At 36.5% G+C, this 25,029-nt stretch overlaps 1 protein-coding gene across 5 annotated transcripts in view; it reads right to left on the reverse strand.

Annotated features, from left to right (window-relative positions):
- Positions 1-25,029, reverse strand: part of MAGI3 (membrane associated guanylate kinase, WW and PDZ domain containing 3) — a 259,109-nt gene that overhangs the window by 100,800 nt on the left and 133,280 nt on the right. For all 5 annotated transcript variants that reach the window (XM_061410539.1, XM_061410537.1, XM_061410540.1 and 2 more), the window contains exon 2: positions 11,697-11,813. In XM_061410539.1, coding sequence (XP_061266523.1) covers positions 11,697-11,813 — 117 coding nt within the window. The remainder of the gene's footprint in view (positions 1-11,696; positions 11,814-25,029) is intronic.

The following is a 25,029-nucleotide window of genomic DNA, read 5'->3' on the forward strand; positions in this document are numbered from 1 at the left end:
TCTCTCCTTGCTATTCTTTGGAACTCTGCATTCAGATGCTTATATCTTTCCTTTCCTCCTTTGCTTTTCGCTTCTCTTTTCACAGCTATTTGTAAGTTTAAATAAAGTTTAGTAGTAATAAGCAATAACAAAGCAAACTCATCCAGATGAAAAAACAGAACACCACTACAATGCCAAAAGCCCCCTCGTACGGCTACAAATCTCCCCCTCCCTCCGCCCGCAACATGACCATCATCTTTACATTTGTGATAATGATTTCTTTTAAAAAAAATGTTTTTAGCAACTAAGTAATGCATGTCTGACCAACGTAGCTTAGTTTTGCCTGCTTTGCAACTTGATGGGATTGGAATCATACCACATGCATCCTTTTGTGTCCACATCAATACTTACCATGTTTTTAAACTTCTGCCAACATGTTAAGTATATAAAGGTATCTCACGTTGTATTTAATGTGCAACTACTTTAAAAGAGTAAACGTTCTTTTTCATATATTTACTAGCCACAGAGATTTCTTCTGTTGTAAAGTGGCTGCTCAAGTCTGCCGCTTCTCTGTTGGGCTGCCTGTCTTTTTACAATTGTAGTTCTTTACATTCTAGATACTACATTACTTCATCAAATCTAAGCAATCAACAGCTTCTAAAATATACCATTATTTTACCCTAAAAAAGAAAAAAAACCCTGGCAATTATAATTGAAATATTTCACATATTGCAAGATGCATTCCAATTGGAGAGGCTAAAATGTGAAATAATTGTGTCTCAGCACTGCAGTCTTTTGCCAGATATATGTGGTTGCAAATGGGGTGTTTCTGCTACAGAAATATGCTTTGAAATATGCTTTCTTCAAATAGTGCTTTCTGCAAAATCAGACACCAAAAATAAGAAAAGCTTACGGAGAAAATAGGATAGGGTTGATCTCTTAAACTCTACTGCAACTCAGTAAACAGAGCACTGGTAAAGCCAATAACAATCCCAATGAAAAATATTAATACAATTTAGTAGATTTTATGTTCCTAATAAAAAACACTAAAGTAAATAAAATACTTTGTTTTTAAAATTTTCTATGAAAAGGTAGCTTGACAGAAAGGTACAGAGGGTTGAGGACACTGAATAATAAAGACAAGGCAAAAAGTAAAATCAATAACTTTAAGATAAAGTACAAGTTCAAATTGAGAAAAGAGGCCAAACTGAGGTGAAGAGGCATCATACACAGTGAAACAAAAGCAACACTCAGCTGTGTTTGTATATTCTGTGTTTACTTGCTGCTACTTGATGATACACAAGATTGGCTAGAGAAAATGCAATAGGAACCAATGGTACTTCTCAGTTCAGTTGACATCTTTCTCCTACCTACTTACCTGCATTATTGAAACGCTGCAAAACAGAATCTTCTCTCACTGTGATTTCCTTTCACCTTTTTTTTAATAAACAGTCCTTTGATGATAGAAGTTTTTCATTTTAATGTAGTCAAATTTATCAATTCTTTCCTTTAGAGCTAATGGTTTTGTGTTCTGCTTTAGAAATACTTTCCAAGGCCATGGAGGTATTCTACATTATTTTTAAAAAAGCATTACAGCTTTGCCTTTCACACCTAGTACCTTTAATGTACTAAAGCTTTTTTTTTTTGGTTTGATGAGAAGTAGTAGCCCAATTTCCTTTTTTTCCCCAAATGCTTATTCAATAAGATTTATTGAAAAAAATCAGTATTTTCTCCTCTAATCGGCCATGGCACTCCTGTCACAGGAATCCTATACAGAAATGCCCATATGAGACTGACTGTCTACATCCCATTTACCTACTGGCCCTTCCTGCACCTTTATCAGTGTTGTAATTATTATAGTGCTGTGATAAATCTTGAGATATAGCAGAAAAAGTTCTTGTTTTTTTTTCTATTCATAGCCTTTCTATATAAATTCTAGAATCAGGCTAAAAATGCTGAAATTTTTATTGAATTAGATTGAATCTATTAATCAATTTGAGGAGAACTGAAATCTTTACCATATTGAGTCTTTACTCCATGAACAATAAATCTCTGTCAAAATATTTAGATTAATGTCCATTAATTTTACCTTATAGAGATCTTTACCCTTTATATTCAGAGATGAAGTAGGTATTTCAATGGTTTTTATGCTATTTTTATGCTATACATGGTATTTTTCTACAAATTTTTATTTTTTAATTGTTGATAGTATGAAGGAATAGAATTATGGGAGCTGATTTGGTCACTTTACATAACTTATCTATAATAAAATTGACTAATTCTAATGGTATAATTTGCCCATAATGCAGTTCACTAATTCTCGTGATAGAGTCCTATGAATTTGGGGAACCGTCACCCCCAAAAGTCTCATCGTGCCCTTCTGCAGTCTCCCACCCCATGGCAGCCACTGGCCTGTTGACACTATAGTTTTCCTTTAATAGGCGCTCACATAAATGAAATCACACATTAATTTGATTTCAGTAGTGGTTTGTGTCTGGCTTCTTTCACTTTGCATGATGCTTTTGAGATTCATCCAGTTTTTTGTTCAATATCCTTTTATTATTGAGGGGTATTCCAATTCCACTGTATAGATACGCCAAAATTTGATTTTGCATTCACCGCTGGTGGACATTCAGACTGTTTCCAGATTTTAGATACTATATAAAAAACTGTTGTACATTTACAAGTCTTTGGGTAGATCTATATTTAAATTTACGTTGGGTTAATGCCTAAGAGTAGAGTTGCTGGGTCATGATAAGTGTATGCTTAACTTTATAAGAAAAAGTCCAAAGTAGACATACTACTTTGCATTCCCATAAACAATATAAGAGCTATAGCTGTTTTACATTATTGTTTCCATGTAGGAATTCCTTTCTGGAGCTTCCTGACAGATTTACTTTTTCTAAATCCCAAGAAAAATGAGTTGAAAGGGAAAATGAAGAGGAAAAAATATATACTTCTACTGTGAGAATTAAAGCTTAATAATTTAACATAGAGATGCTACTGGTTTGAAAGAATCTATTGATATCCATTGAAAGCAAGAGCAGGAAACACTGAAAGCAGAATGAAATGTTAACACTGACATTTCCAGGGACTAGGACAAAAGCATAGCGGAGAGCAGCAGTCACAATCTATCCATCAGCCTTACCTGCAGCTGTTCCCATGCTGGAAGTGCCTGGTCAGGGCTCTGATGATAACAGTGGGTTGTTCTTACAAATATAATACTGAAGGCCAGATAAGACCCTAAGTTGGCAGCTTCAACATGATTCTGTATAATGTTTTTAACACTGGTCAGGGCATCTGAATGTTACCTGAACACTATTCAACAATGTTCTCTGATATTTTCCTCCATTTGATATTTGCTACAAGTTGCAGAGCTTTGTAAATAAGAGAAGTGCAAGAAGTGAATGCTGTTGTAGAACACTTCAGCCTGAAATCAGAAACTAGTCTACAATCTGAAGTAAAAGCAACATAGACTTCAATGGCACAATCAGGGCAAGAAAACAAGTACTTTCAGCATTAAAAAAGGAAACAAGCTTATATGATCAGTGCAAAATGAAATATTTTTTCCTATGTCTGAATATTTGTTACCAAAGATCAAGGTGATCAGATAATGCAACTGATACTTTACATGCTTCAAATTTTCATTTCAGGAGTGCAAAATTGAAATATTAAATATGTGAAGTATTATCTTTCAAACTTTAGATGATTTTTATTTGGCATTTATTTTGTGTTAGTGTTCATTCTTTTAAGACTTTGTTAGCAAATGCCTGTATCAGGCTGAGACCATTTAAAAATGTTATCAAAATCTTGTTATATTAATTTTTAATAATATTAAACCATTTGATTTTATGCTGTCATTTTCTCTCTTTAAGCACTTGGTGCACTCAGGAGAAACCATCCCACACCTCAGTGTTCAGAGCCATTATTACTGCTCTAATGGTCAAGTGTAGCAGTCATTAGGGTTCACAAGGTATTTGGCTCAACTGGTACTTCGTCACAATCAGCCACAGGTTATACTAAGATTAAATGACGATATCACTTATCACAAATTATCAGCAACCTGCTTCCCGCTGGAAGGAATTTGGCTCTGTGCTCAAGCCCAAGTACACATCCAAAAGCAATCTTAAAATCCCTTCTTGGAGCATCTGTCTCCTGGGACTGCTACCAGTACCAATCCTTTAACAGCCAGGGTCCTAGCAGGAGGAAGAAACTATATGGTAACTTGAACAAGGACAACCTTATGTAAAGAATTATTAAATATGTATAAAGAATTAACTAAGGTGAAATAAAAGAGAATTCTAAAGAGTATCATCCTAGAGTTCAACAAGAATACTCGAGTAAGGAAAAAACTTGGAAGAAAGAGATGCTCTCAAAGTCTGAGATTCAGACCTTTTTGGAGAAGGTGCATAGCAGCCCACTGGATGGTAGAAAAGTTTGCTGGGCAGCCTTGGGACAGAGCTGGTTCACTATCAGTGAGCAGGGTCTGCTGGAGTACCAATAAAATTCACCAGCAAACTGCTTTGAGTGGAAGAGACATGTAGCAGGGTGTTTTGGACTTACTAGAAAATCAGCTGGGAAACTGGCTGGGTTTGCTGGAAACCCACTGGAAAAACATTTGCAAGAGATTTTGCTGAAATCTGGGGAGCCTGCTGGGTTCCCCACAGAACTCATCAGGAAACTGTGAAGAACTCAGCTGGCACACTGGTGGAATTTATGAAGCCACCTATGTGAGCCTGTTCCAGAACTCACTGCTGGGACTCCCCCCACTCCTACCCCTCACTCCCCTCCCTACCCCACCCATGTGTACCACTGAACTTGCCCTTGGGTAGCTGACTGCTAGAGCGCTGCTGAAACTGAGTATCTTTTTGCAGGCAGAAGCAAAAAGAAAAAGGCACACTGAAGCCAGGAAAAGAAGACTTTTTTTCTCCAGTATTCTTCCTACACCTTCTACTGACAAAGCTCAACATTGTGCCAGATGGTAAGGAGAAAATGTGACAATATCATAAGTAGGCAAAAAGAGTAGATTTGAAGCCAAGAGGCTGTGAGTAATAAACTGGCAGACTAGTTTTCTGAGAGATTACATCATGAACTCAAGTTGAATTTTTGTCAAATGTTTTTTCAGCACCTATGGAGAAGATCATATGGCTTTTCTAGTTGGTTACTATATTAATCTTCACATGTTATACCAACCTTGCATTCCTGGGACAAATCTCACTTGGTCAAAATGTGTTATCCTTTTTCTATATTGCTATGTACTGATTTGCTAAAATAAAGGATTTTGAGCCTATGTTCATGAAAAATTTTGGTCTAATACTCTTAATGTTTTCATCTGGCTTTAGAATCAGGATAATGCTCAGATCATGGAGTGAGATTGGGAAATGTTCTAATTTTCAGAAGAAGCTGTATAGAATTGGCATTATTTCTTCTTTAAATATTTGGAACAATTTACTAGTACCATCTGGGCCTGAAGTTTTCTCTACGGGAAAATTAAAAACTACAAATTTAATTTCTTTAATAGATACAAGGCTGTTCAGTTCTTCTATTTCTTCCTAAGTGAGCATTGGTAGTTTTTGTCTTCCAAGGGGTTTATACATTTCATATGAGTTGTTGAGTTTACTGGCATAAGTAGTTTAGAAAATTCCTTATTATCCACTTAACCTCTGTAGGACTTTCAGTGATACTATCTCTCCTTCCCATTAATGTTTATCACTTCTATTAATCTTCCAGAAGCAGCTCTGAATTTCACAGATTTCTATTGTTTCTCTATTTTCTAGTTTATTGATTTCTGCTTTTTATTATTTCCTTTCTGCTACTTAATTTGGGTTTACTTTGCTCTTAAGCTAGAAATTTAGATCCTCGATAGAGATCTTTATTATTTTCTAAAGTAAGTATTCATTACTATAAATTTCCCTCTAAATACTGCTCTAGCAACACCCCACAAATTGATATACTATAGTGAAATGTGTGATGCTTTTAATTTTTCTTGTGGCTTATTCTTTAACTCACAAGTCAGAAGTGTAGCAACTTAATTTCCAAATATTTGGAGATTTTCTATATATCTTTCTGTAAGTGATTTCTAATTCCATTAGGATCAGAGAACATATTTACATGATTGAAATCCTCTTATATGTACAGAATCTTGTTTCATGGTCCAGAATATGATCTATATTTGTATATGTCCCATGTGCACTGCTGCTGCTAAGTCTCTTCAGTCGTGTCCGACTCTGTGCGACCCCAGAGACGACAGCCCACCAGGCTCTGCCATCCCCGGGATTCTCCAGGCAAGAACACTGGAGTGGGTCGCCATTTCCTTCTCCAATGCATGAAAGTGAAAAGTGAAAGTGAAGTCGCTCAGTCATGTCCGACCCTCAGCGACCCCATGGACTGCAGCCTACCAGGCTCCTCCGTCCATGGGATTTTCCAGGCGAGAGTACTGGAGTGGGGTGCCATTGCCTTCTCTGCCCATGTGCACTAAAGAATGTATATTCCCGTGTTGTTAGATGGCATGCTCTAACAAGTAACAGTTAGGTCAAGTTGGCTGAAAGTGTTATTCATGTTATAATCTTGTTGATTTTTTGCTTACTTTCTCTAAAGCTGGTATTGACATCTTGAATGTAATTATGAAGTTTTCTATTTTCCTTTTAGTTCTCATTCTCATATCATTTCCATTCCATCTGAAGAATTTTCTTTACTATTTTATATAGTACAAATCTACTGGAGAAAAATTCCCTCATCCTTTATTTTTGTCTCAAAATTTTATTTCTTTTTATTTTTAAGAATATTTTTACTGTATACAAATCTAGGTTGGCATCTTTTTCCTTCCAGCATTTTGAAGATAACATTTGATTGGCTTCCAGCTTGTACTGTTTCTGTTGATAAGTCTATAGTTAATTTATATTCCTTGTATGATCTCTTTTTCTGTCTGCCTTTCACATTTTCTCTTTATTACTGGTTTTCAGCAATTAGATTACGATGTACATTGATTTTTTTTTTTTTTTAATGTTTCTACTGCTTGAGGTTTGTTGATACTCTTAGATCTACTGGTTTATAGTTTTCATTGAACCTGGAAACATTTCAGCCACTATTTTTCAAATATTTGTTCTGCTTCCCGCAATTTGTTCTGCTTCCCGCACTTTGGCTTGATAGTGTGCCATAGGTCAATATGAAGAAATCACAGTCATGTTCTGTCTGTAATCCAAGGTCTGAAAACAGATGTTATAGATATCTTGCCCAATTATTTACAATAAGAGGGTAAACCCAGTATGAGGAAGTGCTTTGTGGCAAAAGTAGAACTGTCCCTCTCTCTCTGACTGACTGACTGCTTTTTAAAAGTTCACTTTTGTATTCTGTTTCCTCTCCATGTTTCTGTTTGATTAATTTATATTAGGTCTTCCAGTTCAGCAATCTTTTCAGTTGCAGTTTCTAATCTAATATGTTAAACTCATCCAGTAAGTTTTTGAAGTTCCATATAGTTCCTTTTTAAAATATGTATCTTGTTTTCTCTTCATCCTGTTCATTTTGTCCTTTAAATCCTTGAGCATATTTATGAGATAACTTTAAAATGTTTGGTATGGTCATTATCTGTGTCATTTCTGTGCTTTTTTTTTCTTTAATCAGCTCACTTTTAATTATGAGTCACATTTTTTTTTTGTTTTTATGCCTAGTAATTTTTTATTAGACACTAGACATTATGAATATGATGCTTTTCAGTGTCTAGATTTTTTTGTCTTCCTTCAAAGAGTTCTTATTTTTCCCCCTTTTCCTCCCTCTCTTCCTTTATTTTTGCTAACTAGATAAGTTACATGCATATTCACTTGATCCTTTTGGGACTTTTTAAATTAAACTTTGTTAAAGTGGGTCTAAATTTATGGGCTCTTTAACACTACTAGTAAGCCATGACCCTTTTGGGGTCTCTCCACTCAGGCTGTTAGAACTCAAACTACTCTTGGCCCTGTGTAAACTCTGGGAGTTGTTAACCTTACAGCTCACAGAGAGCTCTTTGCCTGCTCTGTGAAGTCACGTTCTCAGCTTAGTATTCAGCAATAAATCCAAGAAGGCACCTATCCAGTTTGCCTCAGCTTTCTTCATATCTCTTCCTCTCTGATACTGAGCTCTGCAAATTTCTAACATTTCAGAATTCTTGAACACATATTTCTGTACCCTCAACTCAGAGTCTGCGAAACTCATCCTAGGCTCTTCCTCCACGTGTTACAGCCTCAAAAGTGCCTCCAGGCAGAAAGCTGATGAAATTACAGGATTCTTTTGTGTGCAATCTCCATCCTGTTCTCCTAGGGATCACAGTTGTGCTCTGTGGAATGTCTGACAACAGTAGAAGTCTCTCTCATTAATTTCATTGTTTAAATTGTTAGGTTTTGTCAGTGGGCACCCCTACTAGGTGGCTTTTCTCCTAAATGTTCCTCTAATATGTTCCCCCAATTTTTTAAACATACTTTCCAGTACAACTGGACACTCCAACCTCACCTTGCACTTTTCTTACTCTAGGCTAGGAATCAGAATTTTCTCCAAAAAGATCTGGTATCTTTTAGTAAAGAATCACATTTAAAGACCAGATGTGACCATTCAATTTGCTAACTGCTACTGATGCATAAGGGCTTCTAGGTTCTTGGAAGGGTTTTATACAGTTCAGTTTGTAAGTCAGAAGTTCCTATTAGGATCTGAAATGACTATAGCCGTTTGGAACTTATGAATTAAAACAAATAAACTAGAGCTCCTTTCTAGGGCAAAACCTCACGCTGGGGAGAAACTGCAAAACTAGGACAATAAATGTAAGTTAAAAAGAAGATTCAAGTAAAAGTGGCAGAGGGCAGCAGAAAGTACAAGTACATATTTTTATTAACTTGCTTTAACAAGGAAAGAGGAAGCTCTAGAACTACGAAACTAAAAACGCTGCCCTGAGAAACTCCATGTGGGCAAAATACCCAGTTACTTATAAGGGAATAAAGCTCAGATTGTGTTCAGATATTTTTTATTTAAGAGCAATGCTTTATGCCAAAAGACAATTAGAGAATTAAGACAGGGCTAGAAGTTATGAGCCAAAAATCTCATATCCATCCACACAAACTTTCAAAGTATAAAGATCATAGACAATTGATATAATGATTCTGTGAACCCTTCATGGAAATCTGGCAGAGAACAAGCTTCAGACAACCAGAATTATTGAAGAAACGGCAACATAGGGTTGGTAGTTTGGTTAAATATGTATCTATGGGGTCGCACAGAGTCGGGCACGACTGAAGTGACTTAGCAGCAGCAGCAGCAAGCATACAATGGAGAATAAATGATTATAAAGGGGAGAGTGCAGTACATGATGGTTGCTTGCATTACCAATATAGATATAGATCCAGGATCAAAAAACAGGGAGGATGCAGAAAGAATATGCAAAGGAGAGTAAACTTGCTGATTACCTTATATTTGTGGGAATAAAAGATTCCCTCAGGTCAGATGATGGGAGAGGGAGAAGGAAGGATGAAGAAGAAATGACTATATAATTTTAGTATTACTCATAGTAGGACCAAATAAAAGGGAAGAGGAACAGAGTACTATATAAAGGTAGCCATTAGAATAAAGATATAACTCTTCCTAAAAAGAGAGATCAAATAAAATAGATTACACAGTGAAAGGCTTTTTTGTATACGACTTGTATATAGGTAAAATGGGGATCCCGAGGTGATGCTAGTGGTAAAGAACCTGCCTGCCAAGCAAGAGACCCCTGGATCAGGAAGCTCCCCTAGAAGACGGCATGGCAACCCACTCCAGTATTCATGCCTGGAGAATCCCATGGACAGAGGAGCCTGGCAGTCTACACTCCATGGGGTCACAAAGAGTCGGACACAACTAAAGTGACGTAGCACGCACCCATGCGTACAGGTAAAACAGGAAAACATGACAAAGCTGGGGCTAAAGGCATCACATCAATAAATATAAAGTTTCACACTGGCTACAAAATACAAAAACATGACAAAGCTGAGATGAAAGGCATTGATCAAGTCAATAAATAAAAAGTTTCACACTGGGTACAAAGTTCAACACTATTTATAAAACACAGATTCAGAAAGATGAAAGAATAGGAAGATTTATTCTTTTTGGCAGATTCTTTACCATCTGAGCCACCAGGGAAGCAGAGTGAGATTCAGAAAGATAAAAGAATAAAAAGATTTATCAGGCAAATGCAAAAAAGGCAGGACTTGCAATTCTGAAATCTGATAAGGTAGATTTATAGGAGGATAGCATAGATAAGGGGTCATAGTTTAAAACAAAAAGTTTTATACCATGTTAAAAAGTCTAGACTTTTTAACATGTCTAGACTAACATGTAGTCAATAGGACCCTCTGAAGGATAAACTACAGATATGCAAGAATCAGATGTGCCCTAGGTATGAGTCACTATAGTTCAGTTTGTTTCTCTGTTACTTGTGTCTGCAGATAATTTCATTTTATATACTTCTGTATATCTTATAAACCTCATAATATAATAGTGTTAACTTTAACCAGAAAAATGATTAAAGTTTGAAATTAAAGCTTAAAAAACAAAAAAAATCAGATGTATACTTTAAAGATGGACTAGACTGAGGGGACATGGGAGACAGGGGATACAGTTAGAATGGGGCAAGGGGACAAACACTGCTGAGTACCTACTTCAGATCAAGTGGTTTACAATTATACTCTCGCTTTAATTCTAGTAGCTATATGAAGCGAGCCTTATGATTTCATATTTTATACATGGAGATTCTGAAACCTTAGGAAGTTTAAATAATCTGCCCAAGTGAACCAACTAGTATAATGCTAGAATCAAGATTTTTAAGTCAGTTTTACTTAGTTCTTTGCAACTACATAATGGCAAATTTTTGTTGTTGTTGTTTAAAGTCTAAGTAAGAAAGAGGGAGGGTCTATGATAGTGCAGAGAGATAGGTATTTCAGAAGCATAATTAGGAAGGCTTGGTGATGAACTGGACATTGTGTAAGATTAAATAACAAGATAAAGATATAAAGAATTCCAGAGATGGTGTAAAAGCTAGTATCCACAAGGAGTTACAAATATACTGAGAAGTAAAACAAATCAGATGTCCTTATAGGCCCTTTTATTTACTGCTTTTCTTCTTCCCCAGACCTACAGTAATTAAACCAAGTTTATGATTTATTATGTGCTTAAAAAAAAAAAAAAGCCAAAAACACAATTACAACAACAATCAGCTCCTATGAAAACTATTAAAACTGGAATCAATACACCAACATCTAGGTGAAAATTCAAAGGCGGCAGGCACTGCACGCTTCCTCCTGTTTTCCTTTGGGGAAAGGGCAGATTTTAAAATCAGTAATATCCTAATAATTAATATAAAATGTTTGTTCTCAGCATACAAGCATGGAGAGCAAAAAGTCTTAACTGTATAGGTTTTAGAAATTGATTTATAGGGAAAAAATCTAGTTAGCAACATGTATATTTATATCATTAAATTCTTAAAGTCTAATGAATTTTTTTAAAAGTCACAATATGGAATCTGCTAGTTCTTCTATTTTTAAAAACCAAACCCTTGAAAGTCCTCTGAAAAATTTTCTCTTTATCCAATTTTTGTTTCATTCCAGTGCCCCAACTTAATCTTCACAGTTTCATATGAGATTCTCGAGAGAATTATTTCTAGATATTTGATTAAATAAAGATATCTTGGCCACATTTCTTTGATTCTATCTTATACTTACATGGAATGGTTCTCAAGTAGAGATTATCTCTGATCACTTGCTGCAGTTTATGGTCAATTGATCCTTTCTGAAACTGAAGACTCAGATAATGTCGCAAATCTTTATTAATGACTTTGCCTACAACAACAACAACAAAAAAATAAGACAAAGTAAATAATTGTTAGGTTTCCAGTTAAATATCAATGCTAGTTAATGATTACCCTTAAACCATTTAGCCATAAATAGGATAAAAGAAATCAGAGTATTTTATTCAAAATAACATAACTACACCAAACTATTATAGGTACTGTAATTAAAATACACACGTGTAATATACAATGTGGGTACAATTTTACATGGCAAGAGAGGGAGGAGGTATGGGTCAGAGAGTACGACAAATATCCAAAGTTATTTCATTCAATCCCATGACTTTAAGTACAATCGATAAACAGGTAAGTTTCAAATTCTTATCACGTCTCTATTCCTGACCTGACTCCACCAGACTCCAAATGCATCAAACTCCTTCATCTATATTGCAGATAAATAAATTTCAGATGACCAAAACAGAACTCTTAATTCTATCCTGTTCCATTACATTTCTCTCCTCTAATCTTAGAAAATCATGTCCTCTGTCTTAGAAAATTACCACAATGCTGCTGAAACTGAAGCTCCAATACCTTGGCCACCTCAAGCAAACAGCTGATTAACTGGAAAAGACTGTGACGCTGGGAAAGATTGAAGGCAGGAGGAGGAAAAAAAAAAAAAGGAGGAGGGGAGGACGACAGAGGATGAGATGGCTGGATGGCATCACTGATTCAATGGACATGAACTAGGGCAAACGCTGGGAGATGGTGAGGGACAGGGAAGCCTGGCGTGCTGCAGTCCACTGAACAAGAACAACCACCCAACAGAACAAGCCCCAAACCTAGAAGTCAGCCTCAATTTCTTCTTTTTACTTCTATCCCTCAATGCAATTAATTAGCAATTTTTGTCAGTTCTCCCTTCAACACATATCGCATAACTGCCTACTTCTATTTCCATTGCTACCACCCTAAACTAATCCACCATGATTTCTCACCTGGAATTCTGCAAAAGCCTTCTAATTCATTCCCCTGCACTCATTTTTGGTTCCTTCCTGCTTCCACCATTCCCAAAGAAGCCAGAATGAGATTTTAAAACATAAGTCAGATAATCGATACTCTGTTTAGAACCACCTAATGACTTCTTGCTACTCTTAGAATATAATTCAGACTTCTAAACAGGGCCTAGCAAGCCCTACATGTTCCAGCTCTGACCATCTCGGACCCAAACTCACCCACCCTTCCCCCTCTCAAACTATGTTCTGCTCACAAGTCCATCTTTCTCATCTCTAATAGGCCAAATGGGTCCTATTCAGAACCTTCTGCCTATCACTAGATGGAACAGGCATTCTCTGTCCATCTGTTTGACTCCTAGATGCCACGTAAATGAGTAAGAATGAAAGGTTTCTTCCTTATTTGTGGCGAAAACGGGAGATTAAAAAGAGGAATATTAGGGGTATCAAAAAAAATATAAGCAGAAAAATAGGGAGCTGCAGAAATCTGGCAGCAGTGTATTTGTAATAATGGTTGAACTTAAAATGATTATCCAAGCAATACAAACACTTTCATTAGATAAGATTTCAGTAACTCAAAAAGAGCAATGCTAAAACAAAACAGATTATGTTACTGAATAAGAAATGACTGGTTGATTAAAATATACGCTTTACTTCAAACAATATAGTTACGGCCAAATTAAATAATTTAAAAGGTTACTACAGATTGGTTCATTCTTTCAACTGTTATTTCATAACATAGCATTTCGAATCCTCTCTTTTCTCACATAAATAAATAAGCATAACCTGTATGAGAGAGTACTAAAATAAGCAGGAAATCAGAGTGCTTCTAAAGTTTGGAGATAACATTCATGTTCTAAACTAATAAACACAAACCAAGTCCCTGTTTTGCATTGTCAAAAATAGACACTGAGGAAGAGGGAAACCTTGTGATCAAAGAAGAAAACCTGAAGGATATTTACAAGGATAACACTGAACAATCTGTGGCTGAGGCTGCTTTTGTCAGGACATTTAGTGGCCCCACCAACCAAAGTCCAATTTAGATGGATTCATATTATTTCATTTTTTTTATTACAGTACTTATTCATTGTTGGGTAGAAGAAAAACCCAATTCATAATCAGTACTGTACAGTCACATTGCTTATTGAACAAAACCATACCCAATTACAAGTTTATTAAATATTTTGAAAACTAGGTAAAAAGTGTTTTGATCGCATTGTAATAATAACTATACAAAAGCCTTGGTGGATTGTTACATAAGTGCTTGAAAGTGTTTAGTGATGTTTGTGGAGGTTCGGCTAGGGTTTTGACTAGACAGAGAACGAATCAGTTTTTTCAACCTAAAATAAATTATATAGACTTCAAAACCTGCTATCCAACATATTTTCAAAAATAGATATAATCTAGATAAAGGATAATGCCTGTTTTATTAAAGAACACAATCTGAGTAAACACTTTTTAAATTCAAGGTTTAAAAAAGTTTTTGAAGCTTTACTATAAAATATGGCATGACTCAGAGAGATAACTATAAAATGCTAAAAACTCACATTGAGTTTTAATCTACCAATCTATAAAAACAACAGCCATTGAATTAGATGTAATTAAAGACAAAGCCATAATAAAAATCATGGATCACAAATTACAGCATGAGGGGCTCTCAACAGGGGAAATGAATTCAATCCTGTTTCAAGGGCCCACAAGATCTTAAGACTGAGAGAATCAGTAAAGCAGAAAGAGTTAAGGAATGACACCTAGATTTATCAGAGTAGGAACTCCTTCCTAATCTTCACCCTCAACTTCTACGGGGACTCTGGATGCAACACTGAGATGAACAGCTGCAAAGAAAAGGGTGAAGTACAATTTCAAAAATGGGATATTTTATTTAAAGTATGAAAAGTATTCAAAGATGTCATCACATTTCTCTGATGTTGGGAAAAAATATTACAAACATCACAAAATGTCAATGATAAAAGATTAACAAATTATATAGATTGGCATTCTTTAAAATTAATAATAATAATAAAATATATTGGATATAGCAGTCATCATGAATGTCCTTATTTCAAGAAACCAAAAAAACTTTCGTTAAGGGGATGGAATATTACGCTTCCCTCTTTGATGTAGTTCCAGGAAATTTTTTTTTTTTTTTTTTTTTTAAAGTACAAATATCCTAAATAGGCAGGTGGCTATGGAATTACCAGAAGGCCAACAGAAACATTAGCTCACAGAGACAATGGAGAGATTATCTATATACTGAATTATATATGAACTTCTGCCTTTTAAGAAAGTTTCACAGAAACTTGACATTTCAAGAGTATGAAAAACATCTATTTGGGATTAATGCAGCCGTTAAACAAATGAGAAAAAAAGACTGTTCATAATTGCATTTTTACTCAGCCTTTGCTTCAAAGCGCTAAGACTATTCTTTGACTTTTAAGTGACTTATAAGTCAAATTGATTTATATGAAACTTAAAAACAGATCTATAAATCTTAAAAATACAGCTTAGGAGACGAAAAGTCTATAACTCAACTCTCAATCACATGAATAAATCCATAATCAAAAGAACTCATGACTCAAATTCATACTTTCTGAATCTATGCCAATTAATATTCACTACCATTACTCTTTAAGGGGGCTTCCCTGATAGCTCAGTTGGTAAAGAATCTGCCTGCAATGCAGGAGACCCCGGTTCAATTCCTGGGTTGGGAAGATCCACTGGAGAAGGGATAGGCTACTCACTCCAGTATTCTTGGGCTTCTTCCCTTGTGGCTCAGCTAGTTAAGAATATGCCCACAATGCAGGAGATCTGGGTTTGTTCCCTGGGTTGGGAAGATCACCTGGAGAAGGGAAAGGCTACCCACTCCAGTATTTTGGCCTGGAGAATTCCATGGACTGTATCAGTCCACGGGCTCACAAACAGTCCAGACACAACTGAGTGACTTTCACTTTCTTCACTCTTTAAGGAATCAGTGTAGAGAGTCACTGGTTATTATTTAGGTAAACACTGCTGCATGCTGGCATGGGCCATGCAAGCAGCTGTAAACCAATTCAACTGCCAACATCTTACTGTCTTTTCCATAAAGATTGTCTAGGAGACTTTGTCAATCACTTGCCAAAGTCAAGATATGAGAAGTCTTTACTATTGTCTAATCCAGTAGTAATTATGCAATTGAAAAGAAGAAAAAAATGAGGTCAATTTGGCATGTCTTTTTCTTATACATTTGAGTTGATTCATGGAGATCATCCCATTCTTTTCTAAACACTTCCAATATTTTATTAATTGTATTGTTTACAATCTCTTCAAACATTGTCGCAGCTTAAAGTCAGGAAAGTGGACTTGCATTTTCACAATCTATGCCTTTTTGGAAACTGGAACATTTGTCTCGCCTCAGTCTCTTGGTACTTCCCACATTCATGGTTTCATAAAGAATACTGACAATCACCCTGAGATCACATCTGAGAGTCCCTTTAACTCCTGGGAGGGCAACTCAACTATGTCTTGAAAATTTAGTCTCATGTAAAGTGAATGATATGCTCATGATCTCTTCATCTTTTTAAAATTTAGTTTTCCTCACTTGAAGTTGTTTATCTTTTACTGTTGGAAAAGTAATTCTTCCAGTTCAAGATTACAGACACAAAGTAGAATGACATAGAACTGATTTCTGCCTATAAAGAACTACCAATAACCTCTTCTCACAGTAAGCCTACCTGTTTCTTCTCATCGCTCTTGCTCCAAACACAAACTTAAAAGCTCTTTGAGCTCTCCAAAGTATCTAAACTCCTTTTGAGCTTTGGCAATTCAGGAAATTCTTCAATGTTTCTTGGTCTACTTAGCACTTTACAAATGTGATTATGTGTTCCATCCAATTATTAATCATATACATCTTTTAAAAATCTTGAGCTGCTCAGAACATTCTTTGTACCTATAAGAATTTCATCACATAACTTATCTTTTAGAAATTTCTAGTCTTAGAATCACACCTATAGATACCATAAACTTAAAAAAAAAAAAATCTGTTTTCCTCAGAGGCAAAGTACAGGCATAACCATGTCCCACTCTTCTTCTTAACTATGATGACTGTAAGATAGCCTGGTGAAATTCTCCAAACAGTTCAATCTAACTAGCTCAACACAAATGATGGTACTCACTAGTCATTTCCCATTAGACCCAGACTCAAGAGCAAAGCATTTCACTGCTTCCTCTACCTCCTAAGCTCTATGAAATCAACGAAAAAGATACATATAAGCTTAATTCCAAACTGGCTCCTTGGTTAAAGTCAGGCATTTTCTAAGACAAAATAAGCCAAACTGCAGTCCACTTGTTTATGAACTGTAATCTTCTCTAGGCAATCAGTATCTATACATTTCATAATAAAACACCTTCTATAGCACAAAAGTTATTTTAAAATATCTTGTATGGTTATTAAACATAGAAGTTTGTCTACTATCTTAGGGGCAAAGCCGTGGTTTTACAGATTTAATCCCAGGATCAAGCACATAGAATGTGTGAATCAGCTTAATTTTGTATTTTTTATTGTTTATTTCACGCTCTCCATCATCGAATACATGAAATTTTAGAATACTCAACTGACAGAGTATTCGATAGTCTATACAAAACTTTATTCCAAACTGTGCTTCTTAAATAATGAAATTAACTTTATTTGGACTCTCTCAAAATGCTAAAGTAAATTCTTCATTGATACAGCAAGCTCCATGTCTTTAAAAGTAAGTTTTAATGATAGTTTTTAATGCCAATTCCTCAAATTATTTTCTTTGTTAATGTGTTTAAATGTGTTCATAAAATGCTATCTAGCTATCCTAAAACACAAAATGAGGCTAAATTTTAAAAAGTCTCCTGTCTTCTAGCTCCACCACATCTAGAGGTAGGGGAAAAAACCCAAACCCTTTTTCTGAATGTAAAATATAAGAATGAAAAGAAAAAGAAATAGAGAACAATGATGACTAGGACTGCTATTTTATAATGATAATTACTATATTGTACATATATGCTTCCCTGGTGGCTCAGCTGGTAAAGAATCCACCTGCAATGCAGGAGACCTGGGTTCAATCCCTGGGTTGGGAAGATCCCCTGGAGAAGGGAAGGGCTATCTACTTCAGTATTCTGGCCTGGAGAATTCCATGGACTGTATAGACCATGGGTCACAAAGAACTGGATATGATTGAGTGACTTTCACTTTCACATATATGCTATATGTTTTCACTTACGCCTCAGGAAAATTTTAAGGTAGATATTATTATTACTACTATTTTATAGGTAGGGAGCTGAGGTATAGAGAAGTGACTTGGCCAAGGTTATATCACTGGAAGTAGCAGACCTGGGATCTGAACCCAGTTAAACTGGCTCTAGAATCTGAACAATAAGCACTGTGCTAGAATACCTCTCTCTCTCCCCTTTTTTTCCATTCATCCACCTACCTTCCTATCTTTTGCTGAATTTTTTCTCTGTATAAAGGTATAAGAATACAAGCTTAGAAGACCATCTTTAATAAGAGCTCACTTTTCCTAAAACAGTCACATTTATTGTGTAAAAAAAAAAAAAAGATTTACTGAGCCCTGAGATTTCCTGAAGCTCTTAGGGGTAAGGCAGTGAAAGAGAGTGCACCCAAAGGAACTAAAAGTCTCACAGGGATGCTGAACACGGAGAAAGAAATTCAGATGTGAGAGCATTATGACTGAGCCACTGTGGGAATCTACAGCCTAGATCCTAAGTCTAGGGAATCTCCAAAGACACCACTGAGGAACTGCACTGGAGCTGAAAACTGAAGGATAAATAGGAGACAACCAAATTTAAAAGGAGGAGGGGGGTGTTGGTAGAGTGAGCGGTACATGTGAAGGCGTTTACTTGAGGTGGGAAAGAACAGTGCTGACAGGAACTGAGAGAAATCCAGTATAGCTGGTTCTTAGAAAGCGAGGGAGCGTTCACACAAGCTGAGACAAGAGTTCCAAGGGCCAGCGGGTTGAGCAGAACCTTATAACAACAACTTAAAAGAACTTCAACTAACTCAGGTATGACGCCTAGGCCCTTCATAATTGTTATCAGCGAACAACTTGCAGATATATTCTTACTGGCCACATCTATATTTCATACTTGTGTCCAAATGCCACCTTGTTATTTCTATTCTTTTATCTGTAAAAGCATATTCAAGGTTATAAACCTGGATGATCCTTACCAATATAACTGTTTAAGTATGCCACTCTCATTACAGGCAAGTGGAACCTAATGCATTTTTAAAATAATTTGTATAATTAAATTCTTATTCAGTCCCAAATTTGAAAAGCACTAGATTTTCCGGAGTCTCCTGAGCCACTTCAGTGTTTAAAACTGGCCAGTTTTCAGTACCCTTTTGAGTTACAGTATGAAAAATCACAGACTGAAGAGATGAACTACTGAGATTCCACCTCAGTAGTTAGGGAAAGTCTCCCACTCACAGAAGGCACATTCTTTTTTTCCTCAGCCTTTTAAGATATTACTGACATATATGTAAGTTTAAGGTATACATGTGACCATCTGATGCACGTATATGGGCACTAAGTCGCTTCAGTCATGTCCGACTCTTTTCAACCCTATGGACCGTAGCTCGCCAGGCTCCTCTGTCCATGGGATTCTCCAGGTGAGAATACTGGAGTGGGTTGCCATGACCTCCTCCAGGGGATCTTTCCAACCCAGGGATAGAACCCACGTCTCTTACATCTGCATTGGCAGGCAGGCTCTTTACCACCAGCACCAGCTGGGAAACCTGATGCATGTATATATTGCTAGACAAGTACCATAACAAGGTTAGTTTGCAACCCCACTTTTTCACATACTTACCATTTAATGAATGTACAGTGATAATATTTAAGATAACAACTTTGACACATATAATCTGGTATTACAGTCATCACGCTGTACATTAAAACCCCAGAACTTAGCCACCTTAGGGCTGTATGTTTGTACCCTTTCACCAACATCTCCCCATTTTCCCTATATCCAGCCCCTGAAAACCACCATTCTGCTCTTTATTTCTATGAGAATATGAGTTTCTGTTTCTATCGCTATTACATTCTACATGTAAATGAGAAGATACAGTTTTGTCTTTGCCTGCTGGAGGTCACATTCTTTGTCTGTATTACAAGCTAGGGCAGGAGTACACATTAAAATGGGAATGTCCATTCTCCACTGGTTCCTGGAAGCAGTCCTCATAAACACATCGGTCAGAGTTCACCTACTGCCCTGGGTCCTACATCACTGCCAGTTTAACATCAAGTTTGCCGCTGCACACTTGGTCCTTGCCCAGCACACCCTAGAAAAGTTTTCTTTTCTCCCTCCCTTTCTTTCCTGCCTTTCCTCCCTCCCTTGATTATTATTTTTAATGCATTTATCATCAGAAGAACTGGGAGCACAGCTAAAGAAAGAACTCTTTGGTTTAGGTGGTCTATATATCTGAAAAATCCCTGAACTACACCAAACTAAATATACTCATCCCTAGCTCCTCTGTCCATGGGGATTCTCCAGGCAAGAAGACCAGAGTGGGCTGCCATGCCCTCCTCCAGGGGATCTTCCCAACCCAGGGATCGAATCCAGGTCTCCTGCATTGCAGGTGGATACTTCACCACCTAAGCCACCAGGGAAGCCTAAAAGTCAAACACTATTTACTACACGTAGAATTCAACATTATACAGCATTGAAATTGCTTCACTGTATTCACATTATGTATAAATAAAACCAATTCTAATGCTGTAAGGCGATGGCACCCCACTCCAGTACTTTTGCCTAGAAAATCCCATGGATGGAGGAGCCTGCTAGGCTGCAGTCCATGGGGTCGCAAAGAGTCGGACATGACTGAGCGACTTGACTTTCACTTTTCACTTTCATGCATTGGAGAAGGAAATGGCAACCCACTCCAGTGTTCTTGCCTGGAGAATCCCAGGGACGGGGGAGCCTGGTGGGCTACCGTCTATGGGGTCGCACAGAGTTGGACACGACTGAAGCGACTTAGCAGCAGCATACTTTTCTGAAAAAAGATTTTTTTTTTAGTGTTTCTGCTTAAATTTTTTGCTTAAGTAAACCAAGTCTTTCTGTGTAGAATGTATTTCCAAATAACAATCATTTCTCTAAAAAAATTCTGATGCATGGCCAGGGATCTGAGTTATAAATAAAAAGTTGGTGGCCCAGAAGAAAATTCTGTTGTGTCTGTATTTCTCCTTACTTCTGAGGCATCTTGTCTACCCTTCTAACCTCCACACCCAACTCTTTCCCCTACTGGTTTCAGTTTTGTATCTACTCCACCTGGAGCCCCACAGAGTTGTGGACATATAAATACGGTTAGAGCAAAAGGCCTGCGCGTTGACCATCTGTTCACCTACTCTTTGAAGCCAACACTCAGACAGAACCCTGAGGTCCACATTAAGGAGCTCTTGTTTCACCTCTCCTCCCTGCTGGTTCTTGCTACAAACACTGGGGTACATGGTGGCCTCCCTCGCTGGATCTTAAGCTTGTGTGAAGCCAGGAACTATGCTTTGTTCATTTATGTATCTGTCCTCCAAGACACCTAGCACAGCACTGAGTAAACATTCTTTAAACACTCCAAAATGATACTTTTTGAAAATTAAACCTTTCATTTTGTATTGGGAGTATGGCCGATTAACAATGCTGTGATAGTTTCAGGTAGACAGCTGAGGGACTCAGCCATACATACACATGTATCCATTCTCCCCCTAAACTCCCCTCCCATCCAGGCTGCCACATAACATTGAGCAGAGTTCCCTGTCCTATATAGTAGGACCCTGTTGGTTAGCCAACCAAAAAGACACTTGATAATGTGATTGCTATACTGATACGAGTTTTAAATGGAATTCATCTGAGAAAAACATTTCTACTGTAATCCTGACAAAAATCCTTTCATTAAGCAGCACTATTTAAAGTAATGTCTTGATTATAACAATGTGGTCAAGTGCTCATAACGTATCTTAAATGAAAAGCAGGGCACAAAACAGAACATTCAGTGTGACCCCCCCCAAATTGTAACATATCTGAGAATATGCAATTTTTTAAAAGGTAAGGGTCATATATAAACTCATACTTATTAAATAGTTAGCAACACTTAAATATTATTGCAGGTGATTTTTTAATTTATTGGGTGATTTTTTAAAACTTTTATCTTCATGGTTCTGAATTTTCAAATTTTCTACAATGAAAATCTACTACTACGATGAGAAAAACTTTTAAAAACTAGAAACCATACTTTCAAAAATCTGTGCCCTTCAAAGGTCATTTGTGGAAAAAAAAAAAGCCTGACCTAGCAGAGCAGTATGACAAAAAACTTGAAAAGTTCTATGTAAAAGCTGATACTACTTGTGTAGGTTTTCCTTTAGTTCTTTATTTTTAATAAGTATTGATAGTATTTTCCCCATAGTAAGGTTAAATTCCAACCATTTATTTTTAACTAAAATGCTCAACTGATAAGCTATAGAATACTAAAATCTCTATTTTAAAAATAAAATGAAAATCACATTCTGGAAAAAACACAACAAAATTACCAAATTGTCCCTTTAAAAGTCATGTATCAGGAAGAGCACAGTAAGGTGAACCTTTCTAGCAAAAAGGAGTAGAAAAAATAAGAAATTATCAAAAGAGGGTCTTTTTCTTTTCAAAGCTTTTATTTGATGGGATCATGTAGATTTAGTACTTGAAGAAAAACAGTATTTCTCAAGTGCTATCCTGAGGCGATTCACAATTTTTTTCTTTCTGGCACTCACATCAGGAATCATTAGCAAACCTGTCATAATGCCAGATAACCAGTGCCTGGATGGCACACCAATATCTGAATCATAGTATTAATGCTTCATCCTTTTGACAAGAGGGTACAAAGCCATCTATTGTGCCCTGTCATTTTCCTGAAAACAGAAATAACTGGGTTCAGTGGTCTTTGCAAATCAAAGTTATATACTTCAGCAGAACGTCCAGGACTTGAGGTAGAAGATTTGTTACTGATGTTCATTATAACAGCTAATAAAAAGACAGCTGAAAAGGAATACAGATGTGCTTGATTAGAAGTCTAATTGGGAAAAAAAAATGACTATTAGAGAACTCAGATTGTATTTTAAGATGCATCATTATGTAAACAACAATCTCAACCTCCAGGTTCAGGCAGTAGGCTGATAGAATTAACCACTATTAAAGAAGGAATTTAATAGCTTCTATTTGTCTGACAGCTTTTAAAAACATAGATTTATACTAATCCTTAGAAATTTTCTAAAGTAGATAATTTAAAGGTCCTAAAAACTATATTAAACATCAAAAGTGATCTGAATCTCTGGAGTCAACATTCATTACAAAATAATCTATTTCCCATTTTCATTTCTAATCTTTATGTTTAAATCAGGAACATACTTAAAAGGACTTTTTAAATTATCCTTTCAAAAAATGTCAGAACTTCAATTTTAGAAATAAATAACCATTTCTATGCATAGCCCCTTCCCCAAATTCCTCCACTCCCTCCAACTCACTTCAACTATAAGGCTGAAAGATTGAGGACCTTTTAGAAAATGTCAACATAAATGATACTGTCAGAAGATCTCTAGTCTCCCATTTCCCTTTTAAAGGGTCTTAAAAAAAAAATCCTAAAGGAAATCAATCCTGAATATTCATTGGAAGGAGAAAGCTGAAACTCCAATACTTTGGTCACCTGATGTGAACAGCTGACTCACTGGAAAAGACCCTGATGCTGGGAAAGATTGAAGGCAGGAGGAGAAGGGGACGACAGAGGATGAGATGGTTGGATGGCATCACCAACTCAATGGACCTGAGTCTGAGTAAGCTCCAGGAGTTGGTGACGGACAGGGAAGCCTGGTGTGCTGCAGTCCACGAGGTTGCAAAGAGTCAGATACGACTGAGTGACTGAACTGAACAAATAAAAGAACACGAAAAAAAAAAGGGTGGGGGGTAGGGTGGGGAGGTGAAGGAGGAAGGATAGGAAGGGAGGAAGTAAGGGAAGGAGGGTATTTGTACCCCTAAACTAAACCAACAGCAAGAAAACAATGTTTCAAAAGGCAATGGGAATTTCTATAAATTACAATATCAATTATTGAATACTATGAAACTACATAATAAAAACCACAATCAAAGGTATTAAATGGCCTGATCAGATTGATAGTCCTGAATTTAGGTCTAAGAATTGAAAGGGAGTTGTCTGGACAATGTGACAACATAAATCATTTTTATAAAAGGCTAATACAGAACAAAACAAAGAGAAATAATAAAAAATAGAAGAAAAAAAATTACTCTTTGTCCACTGAAATACCAACTCCAAAGACTATAAAACATTTTGGATCACACTGAAAAAATGCCAGAAGCTGACACATAACACCCTAGCTTTTAAACTCAGCACATTTTGCAGACTCTTTTCAGTACAAAATGTTGATACATTGAATGTATATATTTATCTACAAAATAAGGGTATATGAACTGCTGTTCCCAATCCCTAGAAGCAGGAGATACAAGCATTCAGAGAGAAATAGAGACAAAACTTCCAAAATGTAGCTGTCCCTGGCACTAACTCCCTACCCCCAGGATATCAGAATTACTAAGTATTAATAGAGGGTAAATGTTTCCACGTCAAGCTGGAGAGTTCATATGCTAATGGGAACAGTAAGGGTTATCCAGGTAAACAGGAACAATAGTCAATAAAAAGCATTAATAGACTGACATTGTGAAAAGGTAACTTCTCTGTGTATAGAATAAACAGAGGAGGGAGCCAAGAATAGCTATGAGGCATGCAGTTAAAATGTGAGGGCCATTGTCCAGGTCAGTATTCGTAGTGGAAAAGTAGATGGATTTGAGATTCACTGTGCATGCCCATGGGGTCACGAAGAGTCGGACACAACTGAGTGACTTCACTTTCACTTTTCACTTTCATGCATTGGAGAAGGAAATGGCAACCCACTTCAGTGTTTCTGCCTGGAGAATCCCAGGGATGGGGGACCCTGGTGGGCTACTGTCTATGGGGTCGCACAGAGTCGGACACGACTGAAGCGACTTAGCAGCAGCAGCAGCAGTACATGCACATATATATGTAAAATTTTTCAATACCAAACATTATCCTTCTAGAATAGGTTGTCATCTGATATTTGAGCCTTACAAAGTCTCAGATTACAGAATGATCTATGTTATTTTATTTTGAAAAATACAAGGTACTGTCTGAAGAAAACATGTTAGCCTGAACCAACAAAACAGTTTAAGAGATAATCTAACACAATT

The sequence above is a fragment of the Bos javanicus genome, chromosome 3 (genome assembly GCF_032452875.1).
Source record: "Bos javanicus breed banteng chromosome 3, ARS-OSU_banteng_1.0, whole genome shotgun sequence".
Classification (NCBI taxonomy): domain Eukaryota; kingdom Metazoa; phylum Chordata; class Mammalia; order Artiodactyla; family Bovidae; genus Bos; species Bos javanicus.